Source organism: Dysidea avara, chromosome 14, assembly GCF_963678975.1.
Source record: "Dysidea avara chromosome 14, odDysAvar1.4, whole genome shotgun sequence".
Taxonomy (NCBI): domain Eukaryota; kingdom Metazoa; phylum Porifera; class Demospongiae; order Dictyoceratida; family Dysideidae; genus Dysidea; species Dysidea avara.
In genome coordinates this window covers 5,451,458-5,477,344 of record NC_089285.1, presented here as the reverse complement: position 1 = coordinate 5,477,344, position 25,887 = coordinate 5,451,458, and the positions used below count along the sequence as shown (strand labels likewise).

Sequence of the window (25,887 nt, the reverse complement as noted above, 5' to 3'; positions counted from 1 at the left end):
CAATTTCTTCAAACCACAAAAGGTTTGAGGTTCAGTAGTTAACCTATCCACATACCGATGTTTAGATTCTTCCCATACACGTAAGTGGTTTACCCTGTAGGCGTGACAACATATTGGTGTGAATTATCACTAATAACTCCTTGGATATTTATTATTATATCACAATTTCCACAATGGAAGGTATACACAAAAGGCAAAGCCTGTACAAGGTGCCAGCCACAAAAAGGAACACTACAACTACAAAATACAACAAACAAATAAGATTAACTTAGTTTACAGGTAGCTATAGTGACAATCTGATGATTTCTGTACACTGAAAATTATCAGATCTGATTGGTGATGTGAACATTCAGTCTCCACCATATAGTGACAAATTTAATACACATACACTCTGTGATCATCGGTGTCTATGACTAATGTTTAAAGCACTGTATAGCCTTGATACAATGCAACGGGAACAAGGATTACAATCATGGCTGTTTGTAGCATGTATCAAAAACTTTGACACATTTACTGTACATTTAATTTTTATGAATTAAAATTTACGGAAAATAACATTTCCTTTCAAATAACGCATCATAACTTCCGCATACTTCAGTTTACAGAGATGGGGTTGCATTTATCAGACTCATTGATAAATTGCGCATCGAGTGATATGCAAGATTTTGCATAGTGACCAGTAGAAAAGAAAGGAGAGAGCCTTCCTTGTATGGCGAATTTATGCATCCAGGTACAAAATTGTACTGTGAAAAAACCTTGTTTTCACATGCTTTGTGATGTATCTTTGTAGAATGGCCAGCTAAGCCATTAGTTCAGGTGGATTCTTAATCTGTACGATTCAACACGTCGAATGAAACCAAGTTTAGTGAATTTGGGTAAGGGCAACCTACTGCCGAACTTTTGAGGTTTGTGCACTGAGATAATGAATTTCTCCTATAGAAAATTGTATGGAGCGCATTGTGGTGGAGTAAACTGCTAATAACAGTCACTATGAAAGTGTTGCAACAAATGTTCGGATGCCAGTGTATAGAGCAATTCAAGGGCTTTGTTTTTATGTCTGGTTTGTCGGGCAAATTATGGATTCTAGCGGATGCACTTTTGCCTTATTTGTATATTACACAAATACATGTATTTTCTATTGGTGAATGGCTGTTCAAAAAAAAATTAAACTGATCAGTGGGACCAAGTTAAAGCTACAAAAAGGACATGAAGTAGTTTTTTTTAATGCAGATTTCATAAGAATTAAGGTTAATATGTAGTGCTTTGTAAAATTTTCCAAATGTTACAATTTCCATTAGCCTTTTTGATATGGTGACAATGGTTTCCCTGATCTAACAGCTTAAAGTGTGTTAAATTGATTTGCAGGGGTGGATCCTAACTTTTAAAAAGGGGGGTTCCACTTTGGAATTGCAACTTCAGAGCTGAAGACCAAAAAAAAAAAAAGGTCATCAACTGCTGACCTTATTTATAACTAGATACATAGCTTCCTACACTGCTCCTCAAAAGACTGCTCTATTATAGTATCTCGATTTGACTGCTCTATTAGAGTATCTCGAGTAAGAGAGGCTCTTTCAAAAGGGGGGTTCCATGGAACCTTTTAACCCCCCCCCCCTTGATCCGCCCCTGATTTGGGTCACCAAACAACTACAATCACAAATGCTACACTAGCTCAGCAACAAACTATCATGTGTTTTGGTCGAGGTTTTGGTTTAGTATCTGAGACAAAAATAATACACACAACCTTTCCTATTGTATCCTTAATTCAGAGAGTCCATTCCAGAGAGGTTCCCAACATGACAGACTGCATCTTCTTAAAGCTCAGCTTCTTTGGTCTTCCTGACATTCTCCCTCTCGATCGAGACACAATTTTAATTCTATAACCACCGTGCCTCATGGGCGTGCGTCTGCTTTATGATCTCGTGATGCAATAATCCACGTGATGTTACAATGTGCGATTCCGGGCGCGATGAAGACAGTTGGACAGTGCGCTGATTTAGCAGACGTCGAGAACATGAAATACAGGTATTATAGTGTCACATGTGTGTACTTTCGAGACAGTGGGAAAGGCGGTAGGCCTATGGCAGGAAGTAGTGCTACACGAGTACTTTGCAAGTTTAATCCTGTGACCTTGATCCAAGCCTTGATCACACTTACAGGGGTGACTTAGAAGTCCAATAGTCCCAAACAATGGATCAACCCGTAACATAAGTCACAGTTCTCATGTTCTAATTAAGTCACAGCTAGGTTGAGGTTTTCCAGACTTTTGAGATGTACCTACTGTACACTGCAGATGTCAACATTTGCAACAGAGGAAATATCTACTCTAATAAAATATTGAGCTTGTATGTGTGTAAAGAATTAGCAATGTGACATGTCAGAATTTTGAAAGCTGCTACTTGACTTGTGCTGGTCATGAGGCTGGTTCTGAAGTAGCAGTTCATGTAATGAAGGAATTGTTTGGGGCTGCCACAAGTGAAGCTGCTCTTGTTGATGCTACTAATGCATTTAACTGTGTTAATCGTCAAGCTGCACTTCACAATATTTCCAAGATTTGTCCATCGTTTTCTACCATCCTGCAGAATACTTATCGTACCTTAGTCCGTCTTTTTGTTGTTGGTGAAGGTGAAATTTCATGTACTGAGGGCACAATGCAAGGTGACCCCCTTGCTATGGGCATGTATGCACTCGCTTTGGTTCCTCTGATTCGTCATTTGAGTACTGAAGTGCCTGATGTATCTCAGGTTTGGTTTGCTGATGATGCCAGTGTAATGATAACAAGTTGATAGCAAGTTGATAGAAGGCTATTCATAGCCTGGGAATACCTAGAACTGTCCACTAGTGTATGGCTGCATAAGGGAATGTGAATACAATTGGCTGTATGAATAGTATTTTATTATAGACTAGTATATTAAAAATTAAAAAAAAATTAAAATAAAGTAGGAATCCAAGCAATAAAAAGTAGTGAAACAAGAGAAGAACGATGGTAGCTATTACAGCATAGCTCGGTAGGAAATCCCTTCTTTGGCATGATTTAACCATTATTTTGTGTACAATGCCACAGTAGGAATTTCCCATCGAGCTATGCTGTAATAGCTACCATCGTTCTTCTCTTGTTTTACTACTTTTTATCGCTTGGATTCCTAATTTATTTTTAATATACTAGTTTGTTTAGATTTTTTTTTTAAGGCATACAGCTAGCTATAAACATGTGACTGTTCTATTAGGGTGACTGCTGTGTTAGAGTATCTTGAGTCAGCTTTCCAAATTGCAGGTGTGTGGTCACTGAAATACAGCTAGTGCAAAAGGGGTGTGTCATCGTGGTTTCAATCAATAGATCGATAATGTGTAGAATGAAGAATGGGCATGATCTTGTGACCTATCTTGAAGCTATCTAGTACCAGTACCTCCATATAGTACCCTCCGTCATAGATTATATCAGTAAGGAATATAATCTGTTTCTCCGTACTGTAGCGTAGTCTAAGCGCCTTAAATAATCTTGTGGCATCTATTATGCTGCTTAAAGAAAGTGATGTGGAAAATTAACGCCTCAATATGGTTTTGTTGGATGAAGAAGACAAGCAGCCTGATTGAAGATAAAAGAAAAGATAAGGCGCAGAGGGAACGCACTCGTCGGAACCCCAAAAGGCACATCCCACTGGTGAGTATTTAATGCTGTTTTATGTATTATATGGGCTAGTACTATTCCATAAAGGTGATTTTCATTTCGTAAGATATCTCTAGGATGATTTTTAAGGGTGGAATTTTGGGCGGCGCACGAAAATTTCACCTGGATTCCTACTTAAACAGTACAACCATACTGTTTGATGTACATGCAATATGTAAGCCTGAGGCATTTTTTTTGGTGCTTGGAGACCCCCTCAGCCCTAGGCAGGCTGCCTACTCTGCCTAAGGTTAAGGCCGGCTCTGCTAGTTGAAAATTCAAAAAAAAAGTGTACTTGTTTAATGGGTTAATGCCATACAGAGCATTCTCTCCTACCCTAAGCCATTCTACCATCCAGATTTCTGGCTTTGGCCATTACCAAGCTCATGTTTTTCTGTGCATCTGTTAACTTTGATATATTGTCTGGTTATCTCTCAAGGGAACTCAACTGACAGTACGATTGTGAATTTCCCTTCTGATTTGATGCCTGACATCTCTGAATGGAGAGTTGAAAGCCTGCTTATGTTTTGTTGGAAATACTTAAACCTGCCCCAAAGGCTTGAAATACAACATACTGTATGCAGTGAAGCAATCACCACCTTTGCTTATATAGAAAATCTGATTGCAGTCGATTTTGGAGAACTTGACGAAGCTTACACAGCTGTAGTGGTTAGTACTTCAGTGTGTTAGTAACGTGATTGGTCAGATCAAACGTTTCTTCACATTTTCCACTTCCCTGTCACTCTAATCCCATCAACCATACACTTTTCATGAGATATCACATTTCATGAGGTGTTGCATAAAGACTCAGTCTAGTGGATTGAGTATTCATGTCCAATAGAAAGAGAAAATCTGTAAGTTAAGCTACGTATCTCTGAACACATTTATGATTTTTTTTAGGGGAGAGGGGGAATGAATTTTATTTTCAGACAATGATGGTAGACTGGTAAACTACATGAAAGCAATTATATTTGCTCCAATCTCTTGAAATCAGCAATGTAGTAAAATAACATTTTAACTGCTGATCCAAGCTTTCATAACAAATGCATGTACATGTAGGGTGATGCCTGTAGGGCTCTGGTGTATCTTTATGTTGTGAAGTTGTTAAATGGGGATTTGATATAGTCTTTAATTTTGAGTACCTGTACAAACATGTGAAGAAATAACCTTTTCATTCATTAACCTTTTCCTTCTACCAAGAGTTTATAATATGTGACTGGGCCTGCAAGTTCTTACTATTCTATCTTACTCAGTGTATTTGGTGGAATGTACTCCTGTCGGACACTCTCTCTTACTACTTTATATTATCAACTCTTGCTTCTACTACTCAGTTTAAATTAGAGGTAGTAAATTGGAATACATGTTGATATTTCATCATCATTTACCTCATGAAGTAAACAATTCTGGTTTACACATGTGTACACCATATCCGTGATTATTATAGTGTATGGTAAACATTTTCCAGTAGTGAGCATCTGTGGTTGTCAAAGTGATGACATACATGAATAGAATGTGGTAGTATAAAGCTATGAAGCAATGTAGTATAGATGGATGTTTGCTAGATGTGATGGACATACAAGAAAGTGGTATGTTTTTTTACAGACACGAAGAGGTGTGTCCTTTCACTTAAGGGTGAACAATATGCCTAATGAAAAAAGTAAAAATGAAGATGAATTGGTTTCAAAAAATGTTGTAATATTACAGAGATATTCTGAAAGGATGTGACGGCCGTACAGTATCAATGACATTTTGACTTTGCAAGCCATCAAATGTAAACTTGAGAAGGTATTAATTTTTTGGTGCTGAATCTCCTTAACTATTGTACAACTGATCTAAACATACTGTAATGGTAATAAAAAATTTGTTATTCCTGACTGTAAGAGGCATATGTTCTAAAATTCCAGTAAAGTGTGATGTCATTAGATGTCATGATGCTTATTAAAGAGGAACCATATGTTGTTGTCTGTTGACCATATTTGGCTATAAACAGTATAATAGGGAACATCATGTATCTAGCTTCAAAATGACATAGTAGGATTTACTCCAAATACACTTTTAAATTTTAAGGTCTTTGTTGACATTTTCATGGAATTGCCCATATGCTGTGTGTCTGTATTTTCCAGACTCAGCAAACTTGGTTGCTGTTATTGTAGTTCAATTTGTTATTTCACAGGATGAGATCTCCTATGAATTTTTTGTTGGTGATCATCGGACTGAAGGAGAGAGACACTGGGACAGTTAGAAGATGTACAAACAGAGAAACTGGTTGAGATACAGTACCAGCCACAGGCCAGGTTTAAGGTTCAAGCAGTGACGAGATGTACCCCTAGTATGCCAGGTGTGTCTGTCTGTGTGTATGTAGATGTGTAGGTTACTTTTTATCATCTGAGTGAAGTGTGTTTATGCTGGACTGGGATTATCATGTCATGTGTTTAGTTGCAAACATGTCCACATTTTGTGGGGAGTCTCAGAGGTAATGTAAATGTGTCACCACAAGCAATTACAATAGTGATTACTTTAGACCGTTAATCTGTCATGTTCAACTGCCCACTTATGGACTACCCTGGTGGCCATGCCAGCAAATCTAGGACAAATATACTGGTAGAATTAGCTAGACCAATAAATGACCTGAGCATTTATAAAGTACACTAGAATTTCCTTCTGGAATTTACCATTATTGGAGTACTTGAATTCCAGGTGTGAGACAGTATTCTTATTTCAGATAAAACTGGCCAGAGAGGGTGGTACTTAAATCCAATTTGCCAAGAACATGAGAGAGAGATCATTAGCATGTGAGGCTGAAAAACTACAATTGTTGACATACTCTAATTATCAACACAGTCTTTGTGATCTCTTAACACTTTGTTTTATCTCCTACAGTACGTATGAGCCTTATCCACAATGACATTTTATGACATCATGAGAATAAAAATGGCTGCAATGGTTATACAGGTGCCTATGGAGATAAATTTTTGGTCGTTCATATTTCAGCTAGGTATGGAGATATCGACGACGACAGGTACAAAAGCTGTTGTAAACGTATGCTATTCAGAAAAAATTGAAACATGGCAAAACTCGTTTATCATATAAAACTTAATTGTACCTGTTGTTTAGAACTTGATATCTTCTTCTCAGTGGAGTCCTTACGCTTATAAGGAACTGCTGAAATATAAGCACTGTGGTTCACAATTAATTCCTACAATGGTCACATCAAAGGTATCATTTTAGGTGTTCATATTGTTGTTGAAATGTGCTTGTATAGCTAACACAATTGAGTGGTACCTTATTGTAGTGTACATACTAAAAGGTTGATGTAGTGTCTTATCTTTCTCTCTTGCTCTACATACATGTAGCTCACTGCCATTGGATCCTCAGTATTGCCTAGTCACCAGATGGGAAGAAGATTGCATCAGGTTGTAAAGCTGGCAAGGTGAGTGAAATGTATGGAGTTGTCCACCTCATTTCCCTCTACCACCCTTAATAATACTACTACTACAGTGGAACCTGTCTAAAGTGGTCACCTTCGGGCCAGAGATATTTGGTCTTTATAGAGAGGTGGCTGCCTAACTCACTATCATATCTCTATAAAGCAGCCATAGGCCACAAACCAAGGTTTGGCCTTTATACAAAGGTTCCTGGGATTATAGCTATCCTCACACATGCCTACTCTTCAATCCATTACTTACATAACAGGCATAAACAAAGTAGCAGAAACCAGAAAGGATGACCAACAAGAGCGAGAAACCACTACATGGAGACATTATCACTAGGCTGCCTTGCTACAAAGCCAGTGAAGGAAAGGCTATGGTTTTTATACTGGAAAGACAGTTACCTGGTAACTACACAACTGTAAATTCCGAGATAAATTCAAAAAATTAGCATATTGTGGGGTGAGCTTTAATTGGAATCATGTGAAGAGACAAAGCCATGAAGTGGCTATAAGCTTATCTATACAGAACACAATTGTGAGTATAAAATGTTATAGAAGTATAAAGTAGTGTAACTGGTTTACTCACTGTCATGACTTGCTGTGGCTGCTTTGTGAGAGGCTTTTTTGTATAACGAAGTGCTTCCAAAAGCTGACTGTTATATGTGTTATAGAGGTGACCGCTTAATGCAAACTATTTCTGTACAAACTGTTTAGGAATCAGTCGGGACCAGTCACATGGCCATTTTGCTGAGGTGACCATTAAGAGAGGTTCCACTATACTACACAGTTATACACAGTATGTTAATACCCTACTATGTACATAGTGTGAGACATATCCAATACTTATGCGAAAAATTCTCTTCTACACACCACGATACAATTGTTATCAGTTTATCATACAATCTACAGGTGTGTATATGGGACCCAGTAACTGGTAAACAATTGGGAAATTCCTAACTGGCCACAGACAGTGGATAACATGGTTGTCACGGAGACCAATGCATCAGTAAGTATGCTCATATGCATACCATATATAGACGTTCTGCATATAGTTGCGAGACTGAATTGTATGGGACTTGTAAATGTGAAGTCAAACTGTTGGAAATGATCAGTGTGGACTTAGCTTTTACCTCCATTAGCTTTTATTGTGATGCCAATGGAAAGTATAGTCAATTAGCTACATGTAGGTCTACATGTAACAACCACTGTAACATTTTTTTTTCTAGAAGCTGTACAAGCTTTATGCTTGCTTTCAACTTTTGGTCCTTGTGTACATTTATCATTAATTGTGTTGGTAGTTATAGCACTTTGTGTACTGCGATCATAACAGCCTGTGCTTGTATACACTATATTTTGCATTGATAATTACATAATATTTTATGGTATATAATTCCTGTTAGGGATCTTGTATATGTACTCCACACTATAGGATAGTAGTGTATGTACTCCACACTATAGGATAGTAGTGTATGTACTCCACACTATAGGATAGTAGTGTATGCACTCCACACTATAGGATAGTAGTGTATGTACTCCACACTATAGGATAGTAAAGTTCACATATGGAATACAAGGCTGGCTCATTCAGTGATGATATTAACTGGTCACAGTCAGTCAGTGACTTGTGTACGATGGGGTGGAGAGGGACTGATATATACCTCATCACAAGATAGGACTGTGAAGTGTGGAGAGACCGTAATGTGTGCGTATGTGTGTGTGTGAGTGAGTGAGTGTGTATGTATGTTTGTGCATGTGTGTGTACATGTATTATCCGTACCCACAAAGTAGGGATGCCACGACATAGAAATTTTTATGTCACATATCATAGAGGTTTATGTCACGGCATAAGCAATTCTTAAAGTTTCACAACTGAAGCTGTTACTTATGAAACTGTATAGCTATTTTGATTCAAACATGCAAAAATATCAGCTTAAACATCAGCTATATTAACTATGACATCAAACAACCAGCATTGCTTGTACTTACTTGTCAATTTTCTCATATTTATTGCATCAAATTTGATCAATATGAATGGAAAAGTGTGCATTATTTGGAGATATTTATGTCACGACAAAGAAGCCTATGTCATATCATATCATGGAGCTTTATGTCACGACGTGTCATATGTCACGACTATCATGACATGCCTACCACAAAGCAGAATTCCATCATCTTCCATAGGAGTATTATGTTATGTAGGACACTATCAGGACATGGTCACTGGGTTAGTGGTGTACATGTTGTAGTAACTGGATCATGTGAGCTCCTGTCAGGTGAACACGCTGTGTCTTAACACTGACTATGTGTTAAGGACTGGACCATATGAATCAGCTAATGACAAACCAGAAGGTATTGTGTAGTAGTTCTCTGGCTAGTAATGTTGTATGCCCTACCGTATAACAACAAATATTGGCAAAACTGATATTTGGTGATTTGCTATAAAATTGCAGTTGGCGAAAATGTAATTTGGCGAAATGCTGTCACTGAAAAATTGGCGGTGCACATGAGTGGTGTAAGGTGCGTGCTGTAGCGTACAATCCTTTTTGTGCTGAAATATTATGGATTCAGTCACTGCATGCATGAGTCTGGCAGAGTCGTTTTTATGGGACAGGTCTGGATCTGATCTGCTTTAAAGAAAATCCAGGTCCTTCTGCAGTCATGGGTCATGCCCACTTATCAGGATCATTTGCTGTCTGTAGGCATACGTAGAGCCTCACCCATTTATCAATGGCTACACACAAATTCATGTCTTGCTACTACCTGCAAGCTTACGTGGAGCCATGCCCACTATTCAAGTATGAGTTTTTTAGTATCTATTATCTAGTCTAGTCTGTAATCCACACCCATTTGCATGTGATAATTTAAAGGTGTATTTAAGTAGTATCCACGAAGTCACACTTGGGATGTCCAAACCTACTTCTGCAACTGGTATCAAAAGCTTGGACCCAAGGTATCAAAATAATATTGAAGAAAATTTAATTTGGCGGTTTAGTGACAAATCACCAAGTCACCAAATTTAGTTCACCGCCAAATTTAATTGGTATACAGTATCAGAGACCTCATACATATCTGTATAAAAGGAAATTTTTGAAAGGTTAAGTATTCAAAAAATTCGAAACAACAATGCCTTTTCAATAACACATTTATGTAATTTGCTTACCAGAAAAAGTACCTATCAAACTATAAACAAGGGTAAGTGCTGCAGGGGCATACCGAGGGGGGTTTCCAGGGGTTTCAGGAACCCCTTTGGATTTTATACACTACTTGAAAGATTAAGGAATCAAAACTTCAGGTTTCCAGAATATCCTGGAACAGGATATATTTTAAACTTTTATCTTAGTTAAATAATAGTTTCTAGCATGTTAGCAACACTTATAGCATTGTTCTGAATTATGATTTTGGTAAAAAGATTGAGATACTCTAATAGAGCAGTCAGGTAACTCTAATATAACAGTCACTTAGCTGTAGTGGAAACCCCTTTTCAAAATTCCTGTGTACACCCCTGTGCTGCATGTTTTCTACTTTATCAGTTAGCTAACTATAGGTATTAGGCCACTGGCAAACACGATGCAAGCTATACCATGAGTGTCACCATGAGTCTTGAAGCCTAAGAGCTCGAGAAAATTATTATTCCAGCCTGAGTGAAATGATAGTGAATATCTGGAAGTGATGAAAAGCGCTAACTGGTGATGGCTCAATCTGCAGGCCACTCAGTGGATTAAAGCCATGTACAGTCTACCAAGCAATATGGTTCAAGCCACAAAGGAGGAATATGTAGCTAGACACGATTCTACCACGGCCTGTGTCTATACTGAACAATCAAAGCAGCAAATTCTACTGTAGCTACATACACGTGATCAATGCAACAATTGTTAGCTTCCTCCAGTTAGGTTCATAAATCTGTCTTATCTACAGTGCGGCATGGTAATGGTAGAGAGAAACTGTATCAAATATATTTTTCGAACTTACCATCAAGTACTCATTTTTGAAAATTTGACCTTTCAAAAATTTCCCACTATACGGTATCTGTGAAGTTTCTAGAAGCCATTTTGGTATACACCTTGTCATGATGTGAACAATACTTTTATTGTATAGTATATGGAGAAGGGTCTTGATTTTCTAGACCCTTACGTAATGACATTATTTAATGTGTTGCTAATTTGAATCTCTACTCTACACAGGTGACCTTCACCAGTGAAGGTGAGTACCAGTAATAGGTACTGATGGTACATTGGTTATTACCATATTAGGAAGTGATCAGTGAAGAACTACTTGTGTCTGGATCTAATGACTTCACACTGTTCCTATGGCAACCATCCACTGGCAAGAAACCATTGAATGATGGGTAGGTACAATACAGTACATATCTTATAGTAAATATGTACTATGGTTTATAGTGTCCTTATTATACGTATACCACTTTTGTGTGGGCGTTTAAAGGTACTGCTTACAGTTTAACCTGCATATTGTCATGCAAGATATTACCTGGGAATGTAGTTTGCTCATGGCTTTGATGCCCAACCAGTTCAAAGATATGACTATCATTATATTGGGCAACGTTGAGTGTTTAGTTATGGGTTTGGGTTTACAGGTTAATCTTGGCTCAATGTAGTTGCTAAGTTTCAACTAGTTGACAGTTACTAAATGAGACGAATGATCAATAGCATAATCGTTTGGGCAGTGTGTGGATGCGTATTTCTACCCATCCGTGTCAGCCATAGTGTATTTTATTTATTTATTTTATTAGACTTCACAGTACAAGTGCTGAAGGTCTGTAGGCCTACAGCCTATTTGAAGTTGTAGGACCAAGAGTCCTACAGACCTTCAGCACTTGTGCTGTGTGTGTACGTAATTTAACCTTGTAAACACTAATGTAAAATTTCCTGTTTCCTATTTCCTAAGAATTATGCAATACATACCCATTAGTAATGAGTGCACTGACAAAGCCTTCTTGTGTACCTTCCAACTAAGATATAAGATTATTGTCATGCACTTGTTGCCATATTTGGTTGTACAATTACACATAGCAGTATGTGATCATGTTATGGTGTGACCAACCGCCTCTGAGTATTCACTACAGGGTTTCAACACTTGAAATTTCATACAAATTGTGTAGTGTGAATGCGTACACATGCGTGTTTTTGCAAGCGATTTATCTGGTACCACAATGGTCCATATTGTGCCTCAGGCTGCTATACACTCGACAAATCTCTTTAACAGGGATGGTGTAACATGACTTATTTCACTTCAAGAAAAGCCAAATACCATATTTACTCGATTTATGCCACACCCTCGAATAGTACCGTAGTGCGGTACTATTTGAAGCTTGTTTCTGAAAAGTTTTTAAATTGTACCACACCCTCGAATAGTGCCACATTATACTTTCATAATTACTCTTTACTAGTGCTCTCATACCTTTAGTATTAATCTCAATGTAGATTTGAGGAATGCATTGTCCTGGTAAAACTTGAACAGCTGTCACATATTGAAAATTCCGGATATTAGTTAATAAATTGACCACATAGCACGAGGGGTGACATAGTTGTGCTACAAGGACTTGAGTGAAAGAAGGTTCTGTGTAGACAAAGTAAGTAGCAACGTGTTGTGATTGTTTTATAAAACTATAATGTAGAATAGCTATAGTAGTGGCAGGTTTAAAATATTAGTAGCGCATCCTCAAATATTGCGGCACTATTCCATGGGTGTTATCCTTATTTTTGGACGAAAAATAATAGTACCCCTGGGGCACAAATCGAGTAAATACAGTATAGCAAATACACATGCGTAACCTCACTATGCATTTTACTTGAAATTGCAAACCCTGTAACATCAGGCTATTACAGTGTGATATTGTTTAGGTCATCAACAACTTATCAATCAAGTCAGTTTCTCTCCTGATGCTCGTCTCATTGCTAGTGCTTCATTTGACAAGTCAGTGAAGTTATGGGATGGCAGGACGGGCAAGTCAGTGAGGAGATAGTTACACTAGTAATGTTACTAGTATACACACCATACAGGTACATCACTAGTTTGAGGGGTCGTGTCAGTGCTGTATATCAGGTGAGCTGAACTAGTATTGTGTATGTGATTATGTGTGCATTTGAAGATGTCATATTGAACTTTAAAAAAGCAGAGGTGGATCCAGGGCTTGGCAAAGTGGGCATCTGGAGCAGCAGAAGGTTGATCTGGAAGGCACAGCCTCCCAAGGTACTTCAGGGATGAGGTTTTTGACGCAGTTTTGAGCAGTTTTAGGTAAATATCTAAATAATATTGCTTTCTAAGTGGTCTGCGTTGGTCAAGATTTGTAGGGATCAATGACAGTCACTAGTAGTTCAGTTGTCATATAAACTGGCATGCAAAGGAGCTATCTACAAAAGTTCTAACTGTGTCTATGGGATGGTGCTGCAGATGCCAGTGTGCACCTTTTAGAATTTGTAATGCTTCAATCAACATAATTATGTGGCCGGATTTGACACATCCAGGCTTCCACACACATCCAGATTTGTGACTCTAAAGGACCATAACTCAATGTATAAAAATGCTGTCAGTTTCAAATTTGGACCTGTTATTGTATAATGCAATGAAAGCATTGTGTGAAATTTGTAACTCAATAGCATATTGAGTTGTCAAGTTACAAGTGATTAACGTCAAAGAATTGGATGTGTGTGGAAACCTGGTTTTGTCAAATCCAGTCACATAGTATATTAACACTAAATGTTTTTGATTCTAAAATGTCCATACTTGGTACATCCTTAATGTTAAAGACATTCTCTGTAAGTAGCTACCGTAGCATTCTGCTTTGCTTACTCATGTGAGTGTCACACAGGCACTGATACAATCTCTTTAAAAAAGAAAAATCCTTCCCACCCACATCTGGAAGTACTGATAATGTGCTATATATAATTTTATACCATTCCAAGTTGTGTACTAAACTTGTGTGCATGTACATGTATCTCACATAACTCTTGGCTACTGTCCCGTACAGATCTCCTGGTCAGCAGACAGCAGGTTATTGTGTAGTGGTAGTTCAGATAGTACACTAAAGGTGACCTGCACCATCAGCCCCACCCACTCATTACCCACCCTTCCCTACAGGTGTGGGATATTAAGAACAGGAAGTTACTGATGGATCTACCAGGTCATGTTGATGAAGTGTTTAGTGTTGACTGGAGTACTAATGGGGAACAAGTGGCTAGTGGTGGACGAGATAGACATATTAAAATGTGAGTACTCAGTCAGTTTATTGTGTAATGAACTTGTGTACGTTTGTTTATAAACTGCATCAAATGTATAGAGAAGGCTAAGTATTTAAGATCCACAAGCCAAGTACTTGGGAATTTATATTGATGAAACATTTTCTTGAAACTTCCACGTTACTTCTGTATACAACAAACAATGTCCAAGCATATCTGCAGTGCAATTTGAGATAGTGATCAACAAGTGTAAGGGAAAGATTCTATCATTCTTTAGTGTGATCCATATTACAGTATGCCTGTGTAGTTTGGTCACCCTATACTCTGACTAATATTGATAAACTAGAAAAAGTACAAAGGAAAGCAAGCAGTATTGTAGTGATTTTTCAATGTATTTGTCACTAACATGTTAAATGGGATGCAGTGGACAATCTGTTATTCCCCAGCTCAACAGTATGCCTGTGAAGTAGGGAGTCAGAGACCTGTAATTGAGAACTGCTGAATACAGAAAAAAATCCCAGGTCAGGCAGTGACTTAGCTGCAAGTACCTGAGGAGCCACACAACCTGGATCTGGGATTTCCCCTGCATTCTGCCAGTACATCTTGACTTCTCATTTTTTTCTTTCTGGGTCAACTTATTAGGCAACTACCCCTCTAGGGACCTGAGCCTGTACGACACTTTAGTTAGAAGGGAATCAGGGATGGATAAAATTGTTAATCTTGTTGAAACTGAAACAGGGAACTCACTCATCAGGAATAATTTACTTACCCGAGGACATTAATTGATTCAAGCAACCATTTTAGAGCCACAGTTATTTCATTTAAAATATTCCTTTTACCCAGATACAATTAAATTGTAGAACAAATTACCAGATATTGCAATTAATTGTACAACATTACAAAACTAAAGATCTAATGATTAGCTAATATTTGCACACAGCCAATGCCACACCTTTATATGTAGTCTGGCGCCGCCCGCCCTTCGCAAAAAAAATACGCGGGCGGCGCCAGACTACTTTATATGTACGTTTACACTTGCTTTTCGATTTTCAAGAATTACTGAAAACCAGGGGGATTTTTTTATATACATATTATCGTCACTCGGTGAAAATCGAAGAATGCCTAGAAGTGAGTAGCACTCTGAAGAGCACACCCTCAAGTTAGGGCTTAACACAATGTATATATTTAACTTGTACTTCTCTTTCGCACCTGTACAGGATATATATAAATAGGAAGGAAGGAATTGGATTTCGGGATGAAAATCGAAGCAGCCATATCAAAGAAAAAAATTATCAAAATCCGTGCCGGAGATGAGGTACGTGATTATGAGCGTAATATCGGTAGTCTTGTATATACCCAAACGGCTTTGTGTGTGGGAGAGGAAAAAGCAAGGGGGTGTCATTCAGGGTCTTGCTGTAGGTCGATCGGCGACTACGGTCAAACTCTAAGTCAACGGTCAAGGCCACAAAATAGCTCTTACAGTGGGTCAAGACGATACGGAAGGTTCGAAACCCACAATCGAAAACTATACGTAGCATTATCAAGTTTACGGAATTATACGTAATTCACAAGAAGTAAGGATCTCCATGAAGATGTTTTAAAGCTCCAACAGGCGTAATTATAACGATTTTTTCTCTCCTGGCTGCTGGTAGCATGCACTAAAAATATTATACTAGGTTATAAGCACAGGTGTGTATAGGAAAATAGAGAAATAAGTGGAGGTCAAAAGTTTGACAAGAAATGCTCAAGTCATAGGTCAAAGACAATAAATGCTGCAAGTCAAGGGTCAAGGTGAAATTTTCCCTGGTCAAGACTTTGACCGTAGTCGCAGATCTACTGTACCTACAGCATGAGCCGACATGAAAAAGGTCTGGTGGATCTCCAGACTCTCAAAATCCGGGAATAAAGGCCAGCTCCAGGAGTGTTAAATTGGTATTGACAAACCAACTAATGAAGCTAAGTTTTATTTACTCAAGCAACTTTGCGCCTCTTGTCATGTACACAGATCACATCTCACTTAGGCTCTCACAAGCATCACAGAAGCATCAGAGAATGACACTTGCAAGGGGGTGATACTCCATATACCCTGTACTCCGATCTTCGTCCTGGGTCAAAGTAAAAAAAAAAAAATGCCTTGACCCTTTGCTAAAATCCATGCTTGACTCTTGACCAAATTCTTGCATATTTTCATAAAAATACAGTTATGTTGTAACTGTAAAAGTACCAATTGTGGTATACCTTTTACAATCGAAGCCTGTCTTTTGACCTACTGCAAATTTCTTGCTTGACTTTTGTTTTGACCGAGGACGAAGATCAGAGTACAGAATATATAGTGCCTCCCCCTTGATTTGTGAGTGCAGTAAACTATCCATAATGGCCATTGTTGGGAATCAATGCCATCTACTGCTGCTGCTGCTGCTGCTGCTGCTGCTGCTGCTGCTGCTGCTGCTGCTGCTGCTGCTGCTGCTGCTGCTGCTGCTGCTGCTGCTGCTGCTGCTGCTGCTGCTGCTGCTGCTGCTGCTGCTGCTGCTGCTGCTGCTGCTGCTGCTGCTGCTGCTGCTGCTGCTGCTGCTGCTGCTGCTGCTGCTGCTGCTGCTGCTGCTGCTGCTGCTGCTGCTGCTGCTGCTGCTGCTGCTGCTGCTGCTGCTGCTGCTGCTGCTGCTGCTGCTGCTGCTGCTGCTGCTGCTGCTGCTGCTGCTGCTGCTGCTGCTGCTGCTGCTGCTGCTGCTGCTGCTGCTGCTGCTGCTGCTGCTGCTGCTGCTGCTGCTGCTGCTGCTGCTGCTGCTGCTGCTGCTGCTGCTGCTGCTGCTGCTGCTGCTGCTGCTGTACCCTGATCGAGCTGATTGCCTCGCCAGTGGCTGTTAATTACTCCACTATAACTCAGTCTTCTGGAGAAATAGAATTACAACCAGAATCAATAAAGATACAATTATATTGTTTGTCAACTGGTATACTACCATATAGCTGGTTATTTTCGAACCAGAAATTTTCGTAGGAACAGTAAAATCTGAATTTCATAGATTTTAATTTCGAAGTACAGGTGGATTTCAAGCAAATAGAAATTCATGTCACAAATTACAAAAATACATAGAGTCTACATGTGTTCGCCTTATCGATGGTATCAAGGATGGAATAACCTCCACTTTCATATCAACTCTGTGATTACATTGTGTGTCTGCATGGAGTTGATACACTATACATTGTATACGTATTTGACAACTTCTTGTTCGCAACTCAAACAGGCGATTAGCGGAAGGAAGTGAGGTCATTCTATTTATAGTTTTTGCTTTAAAGGCTTCTATAGCAACAAAATCTTGAGGGCAATACCATTAGTTAGTGTTGTGCCTTGTACCTGGAACCTCCGAAGTACAATCATGGTGGAATTGCTGGTAGTGGAGGTCTGTGATAGTAGGATGGAAGTCGGATGGTATTGCATTCCACCAGTGAGAAGCAGTAAACCTTAAAAACTTTTGAGTAAATGCAAGGTGATAATATACTGTATGTGACATATATTATCTATAGCACAACCTCTGTGAATTAAAAAAAATTAATACAGCAAGTCATTTGTCCTGGTCTCATATTTGGAATATGGAGCGACCAAACTGTATTTATAGTTTGCCTGCATCACCTTCAACCCTGCCACCTCCATTACTGCTATAATTATCAGCTGTGCTAGGATTTTGACAAACTATACATAATTTTCAGCTATGTGCAGGGCTCCAATGTAAGTCAGTTTTACTGGGTGGATTCCCTGTGTAAATATTACAATTACTATCATTTTCAGCTAATTCTTTCTTCTTAGGGAAGGTAGTAAAATGTATAGCTTTAAGACTCTTGATAATCCTTGTAGTGACAGAAATGGCTAGCCTACTGTTGTTGTGATTTTGTGTGCTTCAATGACTGCCCGCCTGCATCAAAATGAGGAAGTGGCTGATGAGAAACTAGCAATCTACTTTGCCTGGCCTTATTATAATAATAATAATTGTATGGAATATATTATAGGGGATAATTACTATGGTATTAGCTATGGTATAGCATGTACCTGTTGAGCTGAATCCTCAAAAACATTTAATAACTCATAGATGCAATTACAGACCATGTTGAAATTTGGCTCATTTGTAGTACTACTTGACCTGCTAAAAATATTTTAAATCTTTTCGTTCAAATGTTTGACATAATATTTACAGTCAATCAACATTTTCACTATACATTTCCTATGGGTAAGCCTTAAAAGTGTAATCTCCATTACAGCCCTTTTTCTAACTTGTAATGGAACCAAACCTGACTAGTTTGTTGCAGACACCTTTGGTGTCGCCGTTAATCATCTGGTTGGCTGAAGTGTTTACTCTCAAGAGAGAAAAAAAATCCACTTTTAATTTTTAGGTGTTTTTCAGGATCCAGCTCAACTTGTACTTATTTGAATGATTGTTAGATACCATACTTACAAATAGTCGGGGTTCTAAGCATTTTAAATAGACCTTTTTGTGTACTTTTGGATAAAAGCATGAAACTTGGCAAAGTTTGCATATGACAAACCACCTCAGATTTGACCTTTGGGCTTTGGTGTTGTTTACAGACAATGTAATGTTTAAAAACTGTCAGTTTTTCTCTATTTCATGTTTGTTTGAATCCTAAATCCACAAACTTGGTGAAGCTCTTACCCTATAGAATATTTGGCAAGATACTATACTAAACAACCATCATTTTCAGTATGCTGGCTTGGCACACTGAAATCACAAAATCATTCATTTGGCTTCAACAATATAGTAACTCATTATCTACTTAGATGAACAGACTTACATGATGTTTAATGCGCGGTACTTATTTTCATCATGGAAGATTCGCTGCAGTACCTGTAGCCATAGGCGGTGGGGGGCTGAAGCTTTCCCTCGGTCTGCTGAGGGGGGTCTATATAGCCACCCTTAGAATATCTTGCCGAAATTGGAGTGAGGCTAAAAAAGATTGATATATTCTAATAGAACACTAAAATACCCTAATAGAGCAGTCAAAGCGCTTCCTAAAAATATGTTCCTAAAAGTACTTGCCTACAGTGGGAATTGAACCACTGACCTTTCACTTTAAGAGTTGGTGTGTTACACCTGTACCAAGTATTTCCAACTGTCTAAAAGCTGTTTTGTGCTGTAGTCAACAGCTAAAAACTTTGTCACAAGAGGTTTTTATTGACTGCAAATACACTGTAGCATATTATGAGTTAAAAAGTTGGTGTTTTAGTTGAAAATGCTTCAAATTGTGTGTATAAAACTAATTCTGATGAACTTTCTGAGACATCGTGAAAATGGCTACAGTTTCTGGGGCCCCTGATCTATACACTCTGGTCACGCACCCCCACCCCCCACATCCTCCACCACTGCCTGCAAGTGTTTGCAAAAGTAACACCGTGGTGCCATATATGGAATTATAATTGATGAACAATGTTAAATGCTGTCTTGTGGACAAGTTAAATAGCTACAAAGCTAGACTTTAAATTATTTATTAAAGTTGTAGTGAAAAAAGTACTCAAGTTAATGAACCAGAGAAACACCTCACAGTATAATCGGACACATATTACTGTTAAGTCTAGACTTCTCACCATCTGTATGGGTGACAACCCTAAGAATTTTCATTCATCCATTGTAAGGAATTCTCTCAAGTGCCATGTAGCGATGGTATCCGCCTATTTGAAAAAAAATGATTACCCAAAGTGTTTTACATTGGTTCTTCTGCAATTTCATGTAACTAGTAGACTATATAATATTATCATATCCTGTTTGTTGTTGTTGATTATAGCCACGTACTATCAAAATGGAATGGAGTCATGCTCAAAGTCTTGTAGGTATTTTTGATGGTCTCTTGAGAAAGATAAATGAGCGGAGCCAAGTGTCAAGAGAGAAGTGCCGTCGCCAAAAACAACTGGAGACTCGTGTTCTTTGGAGTGACACAGAAACACAATGCCGTGTTGATTTGAGAGAGAACAAAGGTGGAATATTTGTGAAGGTGCATTAATGTACAAATTATTTGTCTACTTTATAATTGCTTACTAGTATCATATATAAGCAGGGCCGCCCACGGGGGGGCAACTGGGACATTTTGCCCCGGGCCCCAGCCTGAAAGGGGCCCCAGGAGGCCCCATGAAGGGCCCCCCAAATACCTGCCTAAAAGATCGATATACTCTAATAGAGCAGTCACAGTATTCTTCAAAGTAGCAAACTTATAGATAAGGAGATATGGTTGGTGAAGGGTGGCTATTGTCATTGTGAGTAGGTTGTGACCTTTTTTTTTTTTTTTGGTCTTCAACTTACAGTTTGGGTGAAGTTGTGATTTAGAATGGAAACCTCCTTGCCTCTGGGGCCCCACTTTAACTCTTTGCCCTGGGCCCCTTAATTTCTCTGGGTGGCCCTGTATACAAGCACAAATTAATATTGTGTATTATACACTTTTATACTTGTGAAATCACCTAGCTGTATGTACTGTTTTGTTATATAGATACGGGTGATTCAGTGTTCAGATCACTCATGTAAGCAGTTTGTTATAATTATATCAAGTGGAGATTTAGAAGAGTTCAAAGATGCACTGTCTGCTCTCTTGGAGAAGCGAGAAACTAGTTCACACAATTTGTATTCTAAAAGACCAACACCTCCAAGTAATTAATAAGAGTTTATTATTAATAAGTAAGGACGTCCATAACCAGATAGCGTCTTAACTGCACATATACTTTATATGTATGTAAACAGGGCCACCGACAGGAAGGGGTGGGGGAACTGGACCATACAGTAGTACCTGCCTCATAGCTACATTATCCAACAATAATAATTAATAAAATAAAAAGATGTGGTTAAAATTATGTCACCAACAAATAAATAACGTAATGGCTATTCATCTGATTCCAGACACCTACTTATTCAGGCTATTCATCTGGCACTCACCCAAGGACACTAATTGTATAATGGTTGGTGAGTTCAAGGGGAGCTAGGGTTGGAGCAAGTGCCAACCATAGCATGTCTCAAACTCACCAAACATTTACCTTCATAGCATATACCAAGAGTATATAATCGAAACCAAGAGTGTCGAACAGTGTATTAGCCCGTGATTAATGATTGTGTAAAGTAACACAGATATTTCAGTAATTGTTTGTTTACACAAAGTGGTAATTTGAAATGCGCACATGGCAACGGGTCTTTGTTTGCCAGTTTTCTGTGTTATACTCACAAGTATTCAACAGTTATTGTACAAGGAAAGTGTAGTAAGGACCCAAGATAACTCCAGCTTGCTAAAACAATGGTTGCACAAACAAGCGTGTTGCTACGCCTTCAGGGATCCTCTTGGTAGTACCAGAACTTTAACATTTGTCAATTCCCTTTAACTCCTATCATGTTTTCACTTGATTTTGAGGCCAAATTTAGCTAAATACAGCAAACCTTAATGGTAATGAAAACGAACAATTAGTGATATATCCATGTTACTTTATGCAATCATTAATCACATGGTAATACACCTGTTCGATACTCTTGGTTTCTATTATATACTCTTGGTAATAGCGTTAGGGTTGGGTTCAGCTTTGGTTTCTTCTTCACTCACGTGTAGTCATAGCAAACTATTTTTAGATAGGGGGACTCTGTTTATGCAGTTGTCAAGCACAGTCAACATGCAAAGCATTATCCCTCTAGGGGTCTGGGGACATGCCCCCACAGGAAAATTTTGAGGGTTTAACCTTCTGAAACACAATGACTGCTCTATTAGATCAACTGACTGTTCTATTAGAATTATTTGATCTTTTTGAAAACTAACAGCAGAAAATTATTATAGAGGCTCCAGCCCTCTTTCTCCCCCCCTGGGTTGCTATGCCTATACCCAGGTATATACATGTAGGTTGTACAGATTACCTCTTGATTCACATTTATAAGATAGAAAAGTAGAGGAGGTGGGTAGCTATAGTGGGTACGCGTTCACCTGAGCCCTGCCAAATATAGTAATATCAAAGGGGTGAACACATGTTCACTCCCAATGGTTTTGTACTGGAACAAGCATATTTTCATAATTACTGTAAACATGTTTGCACGCCTGAATCGTTCATACTAAATGTATGGGATATTTTTAAAGCCTCATAACTCACTTGTTCTTGCCGGTATCAAAGTGCTTTTTTGATTACCAGTTCCGGCGTTTAAAAGGATTCACATTGCTACTAAATGTTTGGACAGCTGGCCCATGTAACAAGAGTTATTAACAAGAAACGAGGGCTCAGGTGAACGCAAACAGACTATAGCAATGGAAGCACAGTTGGTACTACACTGATCTCACACATCAGTGGTCCATGGTTCTAACCATGAAAGTGTTGCAGGTTATTATATATATATATTATCATTTTAGCAACCTTTTTGTCTACACATGTGGAACCAGACAAATAGCCTCATACATGAGAAATGTGCCCTTAGGCTGATAATTGCTGTGTAGTTATTTACCTATTGTATGCTTACTGTCTATTGCTGCAGCTTAATTGCTATTAAACTATCAGTCAGTATATCCATGTCTCAGTCCAGTGTTATCAACACCATTTTCTTGTTTAAACACCAGTATCATGTGAGAAGGATCACATGACACAAACTGTGTGTGTAAATGTTCAGAACTGTAGAGAGTTTATTTAGTGTTTGTTGAAAGTTTAAGTTTCGTTGCTTCGTCGTGAGATTGAATACCTTGGGTGAGATTGCAATTCAGAGAGAATCACACTAGAGGTATCATAGTTGAAATAATATAGCTAGTGAGGTAATTTAGCAAGAGAACAGTCATTCTTATACAGCATCCCTCAGATTTAATTGTGTACTAACGTATCACTCATGTTTATATGCCAATACCCCTAGAATAGTATTACTGTACATGTTTATCTTTCCTCCCACACACACTCTGTTCAGGGACCCACGGAATATGCTTTTAAATCGCCCTATTGTTCTTTCTAGTGTTTTTTCTTCACCTATTATCAGTCTTGTGCCCACTGTAATAACCCTAAGACTGCACACAGTGGGTGAAGATCAAGAAAAGGAATGTAACTCAAAGTACCTCGAGTGTTGATACAGTGGACAGAGCATCACCACAGAGTCCTTGGATGGATCAATTATTAATGCAGAAATTTAACATGTTTTGGAACTGCTGCAGCCACGCAAGAACACTGTTGTTATTGTAAGAACAGAAGCAGTTTATTGAAACTGTTTGATGTTGGTGTACTGTTGTAGTATTGACTGATGGACTGTACCACACATAATAGTATGCACTACATAGAGTGATAGACATGATGTAATTTTTAGTATTTGAGGGCTGAAACAAATAGTAATACTTGACGAATACTCATTAAAGATTTTCGTACTCGGATAGTAAAATTGGTACTCTAGTACTCATTAAGATCATGTGAGCCAGCTCACATAATGTATTGTCATCAGAGAGTGACACAATGAAGGCTGTGGAGTTTGATTGGCATAATTTCTGGTCACATCAGTACTTTAATACAGTGTGTGTATCATTGTTGTTACTTGAAAAAAGCTGTAAACTGTTAAAGGTTGGTACAAAACGTCAAATGGTTATGACTACTTGCAACTAGTAATTGTGAGTACACGATCATTAACTCTAGAGAGTACTTGAATACTAAAAAACCATATAATGATCGTGTCAGCCCTAATTTGTATCATACAGTACGGTAGTGCTGTATAAGGACTGATAATGAAGAACTGGGCTTTTCAAACCAAAAAATATCACCCTAAAACCATTCCGTCCATGACAGTCTGGTTAGGCACAGCTAAACTCAAAAATATCTTCAGGCCATCCGAAAAGTTTCTATGAAATTCAAAAAAAAAATCTATTAACAGATTTTTATGTTGATTGACTCAGTATTAACTAACTGATGCCTCCAGCCAGCATAACTCAACAATGGATAACACTACAGACATGATTTCTTCTCTGTTTTGACTTTGCTTCATCCCAAGATGTGCCTTTTTGCCAACCACAGTACATTCAATACATGTATCATGGACTTGCCTTTGTCCTCCTTTGTATCCTAGTTCTTTTGCTGACAACAGAAGGTGTCAATTCACAATAGCACAATGGAGCTTCCCTGTGGCTGTGTTGCATGGCTTATCGCCCATATTTTCCATAGTGACTGGATTGATTGCAGACATGCTTCTCGTACTGTTCTTCACTTGTAATTCTGTGTAACAGGAGGAGCATACTGATGACATTCTGTCTGTTCAAACATTGTATTGCGTATACTGCATTAGCATGTAGTATGCAATGTTCAAATGGACAGAAAATCCTCAGTAGCTATATGTGTTTAACATTGTTATAAAATTATTTTGATTATAACTGTACAAGGAAATGATGTACCATATGCACAGGTCACAACAATAGTGGAATTTAAAATTCTATAGTGTATTAGTTAATATACCACCTAAAATAATATTTTATGATCAAATACTGAATGATACTAGATTATATATACTAATTGCCAGGAGCAGACTGTGCAGTATGCAGTGTTAGGTAGAGGTGTACCAATTATTGGATCGCCAAAAAGGCCTACCGTTTTATATAAGCCCTCAAGTTCTGGATATATCCAGCATTGAGTCAGTACAGAGATGTGCTGCAAGGTTTGTGGTTGATGATTATTCCTACCAGTCAAAAGCTAAACTAGCCAACCCTACTACATTGTTGAGACCAACTAAAAGTTGTTATGTTTACACAATCTTATTAATTGACATACCTGACACTCAGTTACATCTACTTCCAGAAGAAACCATCTTGCAAGAACAAAAATGCAAGATCTTGCAATAAAAAAGGACCTTTTCCTACACAAGAATACTGCAGGATCCTCCAGGAATTGGACCTTTCTCCTGCAAGATTTTATCTTGTAATAAAAAAGGACCTTTTCTTGCAGGATGGGTCTATATTGATGAATAAAAAAAATTAAAAGGGGAATAGGGATCGCTGAAAAAAGCCGTTAAACAAGAAGGGATCACTGGGGTAGTAATGTAAACCACAAATCCCTATTTTGACTTTGTATCATAAATTTTAGTTACATGTTCTGTCATTTTGAGATGAGTCAAATAGGAATGTGTGGTTTACATTACCACTCCAGCGATCCTTTGGCTTTTCTTTTCAGTGATCCCTATTCCCATTTTAAAATTTTCAATTTTTATTCATCTAATTTGTGTACTTTTTATTAATCCAGTAATGGATTTGTTTTATATTATTGTTGTAAATACATATTATAGCAATTTACATTATATTAGTGGCTGTCAAGTTCAGTTTGAGTTATCAGACACACTTGACTGCATTATTAGAGTATTTACATGACTGCTCTTGGCTGTCGACAAGACTATACACGTACATTACGCACATTCCCAATATTGAGCAGCTGTTGTCTTGCTATATGGTCAGGACACTTATAGTCATTGTAGTATCTTCATGCAGTGTTCATGAATACTCACCAGCTGGTATGATACTGAGCTAGCTAGCTACTTGTCACAAGACATGGAACTCTGATGAGGATATAATGGATATAATTATACAAGTTGAACATTCAGTAGTAGTGTTTGTGCATTTATCATTTCAGCCAAGACCATACACAA

General features: G+C 38.3%; 2 protein-coding genes across 3 annotated transcripts in view; both read left to right on the top strand.

Moving 5' to 3' along the window:
* Positions 1-1,885: 1,885 nt before the first annotated feature.
* Positions 1,886-25,887, top strand: part of LOC136243983 (notchless protein homolog 1-like) — a 63,832-nt gene continuing 39,830 nt past the window's right edge. The window contains exons 1-2 of the mRNA XM_066035516.1: positions 1,886-2,022; positions 5,835-5,999. Coding sequence (XP_065891588.1) covers positions 5,993-5,999 — 7 coding nt within the window. The 5' untranslated portion in view covers positions 1,886-2,022; positions 5,835-5,992. The remainder of the gene's footprint in view (positions 2,023-5,834; positions 6,000-25,887) is intronic.
* LOC136244454 (notchless protein homolog 1-like) lies at positions 6,728-23,616 on the top strand. Of its 2 annotated transcripts, none has more exons than XM_066036051.1 (14): positions 6,728-6,877; positions 7,015-7,091; positions 8,001-8,097; positions 8,637-9,315; positions 9,365-9,440; positions 11,273-11,291; positions 11,342-11,436; positions 12,950-13,055; positions 13,109-13,151; positions 14,077-14,136; positions 14,187-14,314; positions 20,072-20,278; positions 20,768-20,924; positions 23,233-23,616. In XM_066036051.1, the coding sequence occupies exons 7-12, from the start codon at positions 11,430-11,432 to the stop codon at positions 20,115-20,117; spliced, it is 390 nt and encodes a 129-aa protein (XP_065892123.1). In that variant the 5' UTR covers positions 6,728-6,877; positions 7,015-7,091; positions 8,001-8,097; positions 8,637-9,315; positions 9,365-9,440; positions 11,273-11,291; positions 11,342-11,429; the 3' UTR covers positions 20,118-20,278; positions 20,768-20,924; positions 23,233-23,616. The 2 variants fall into 2 exon arrangements, with proteins under 2 accessions (XP_065892123.1, XP_065892124.1); XM_066036052.1 differs by having other exon boundaries at positions 6,730-6,877; positions 20,118-20,278.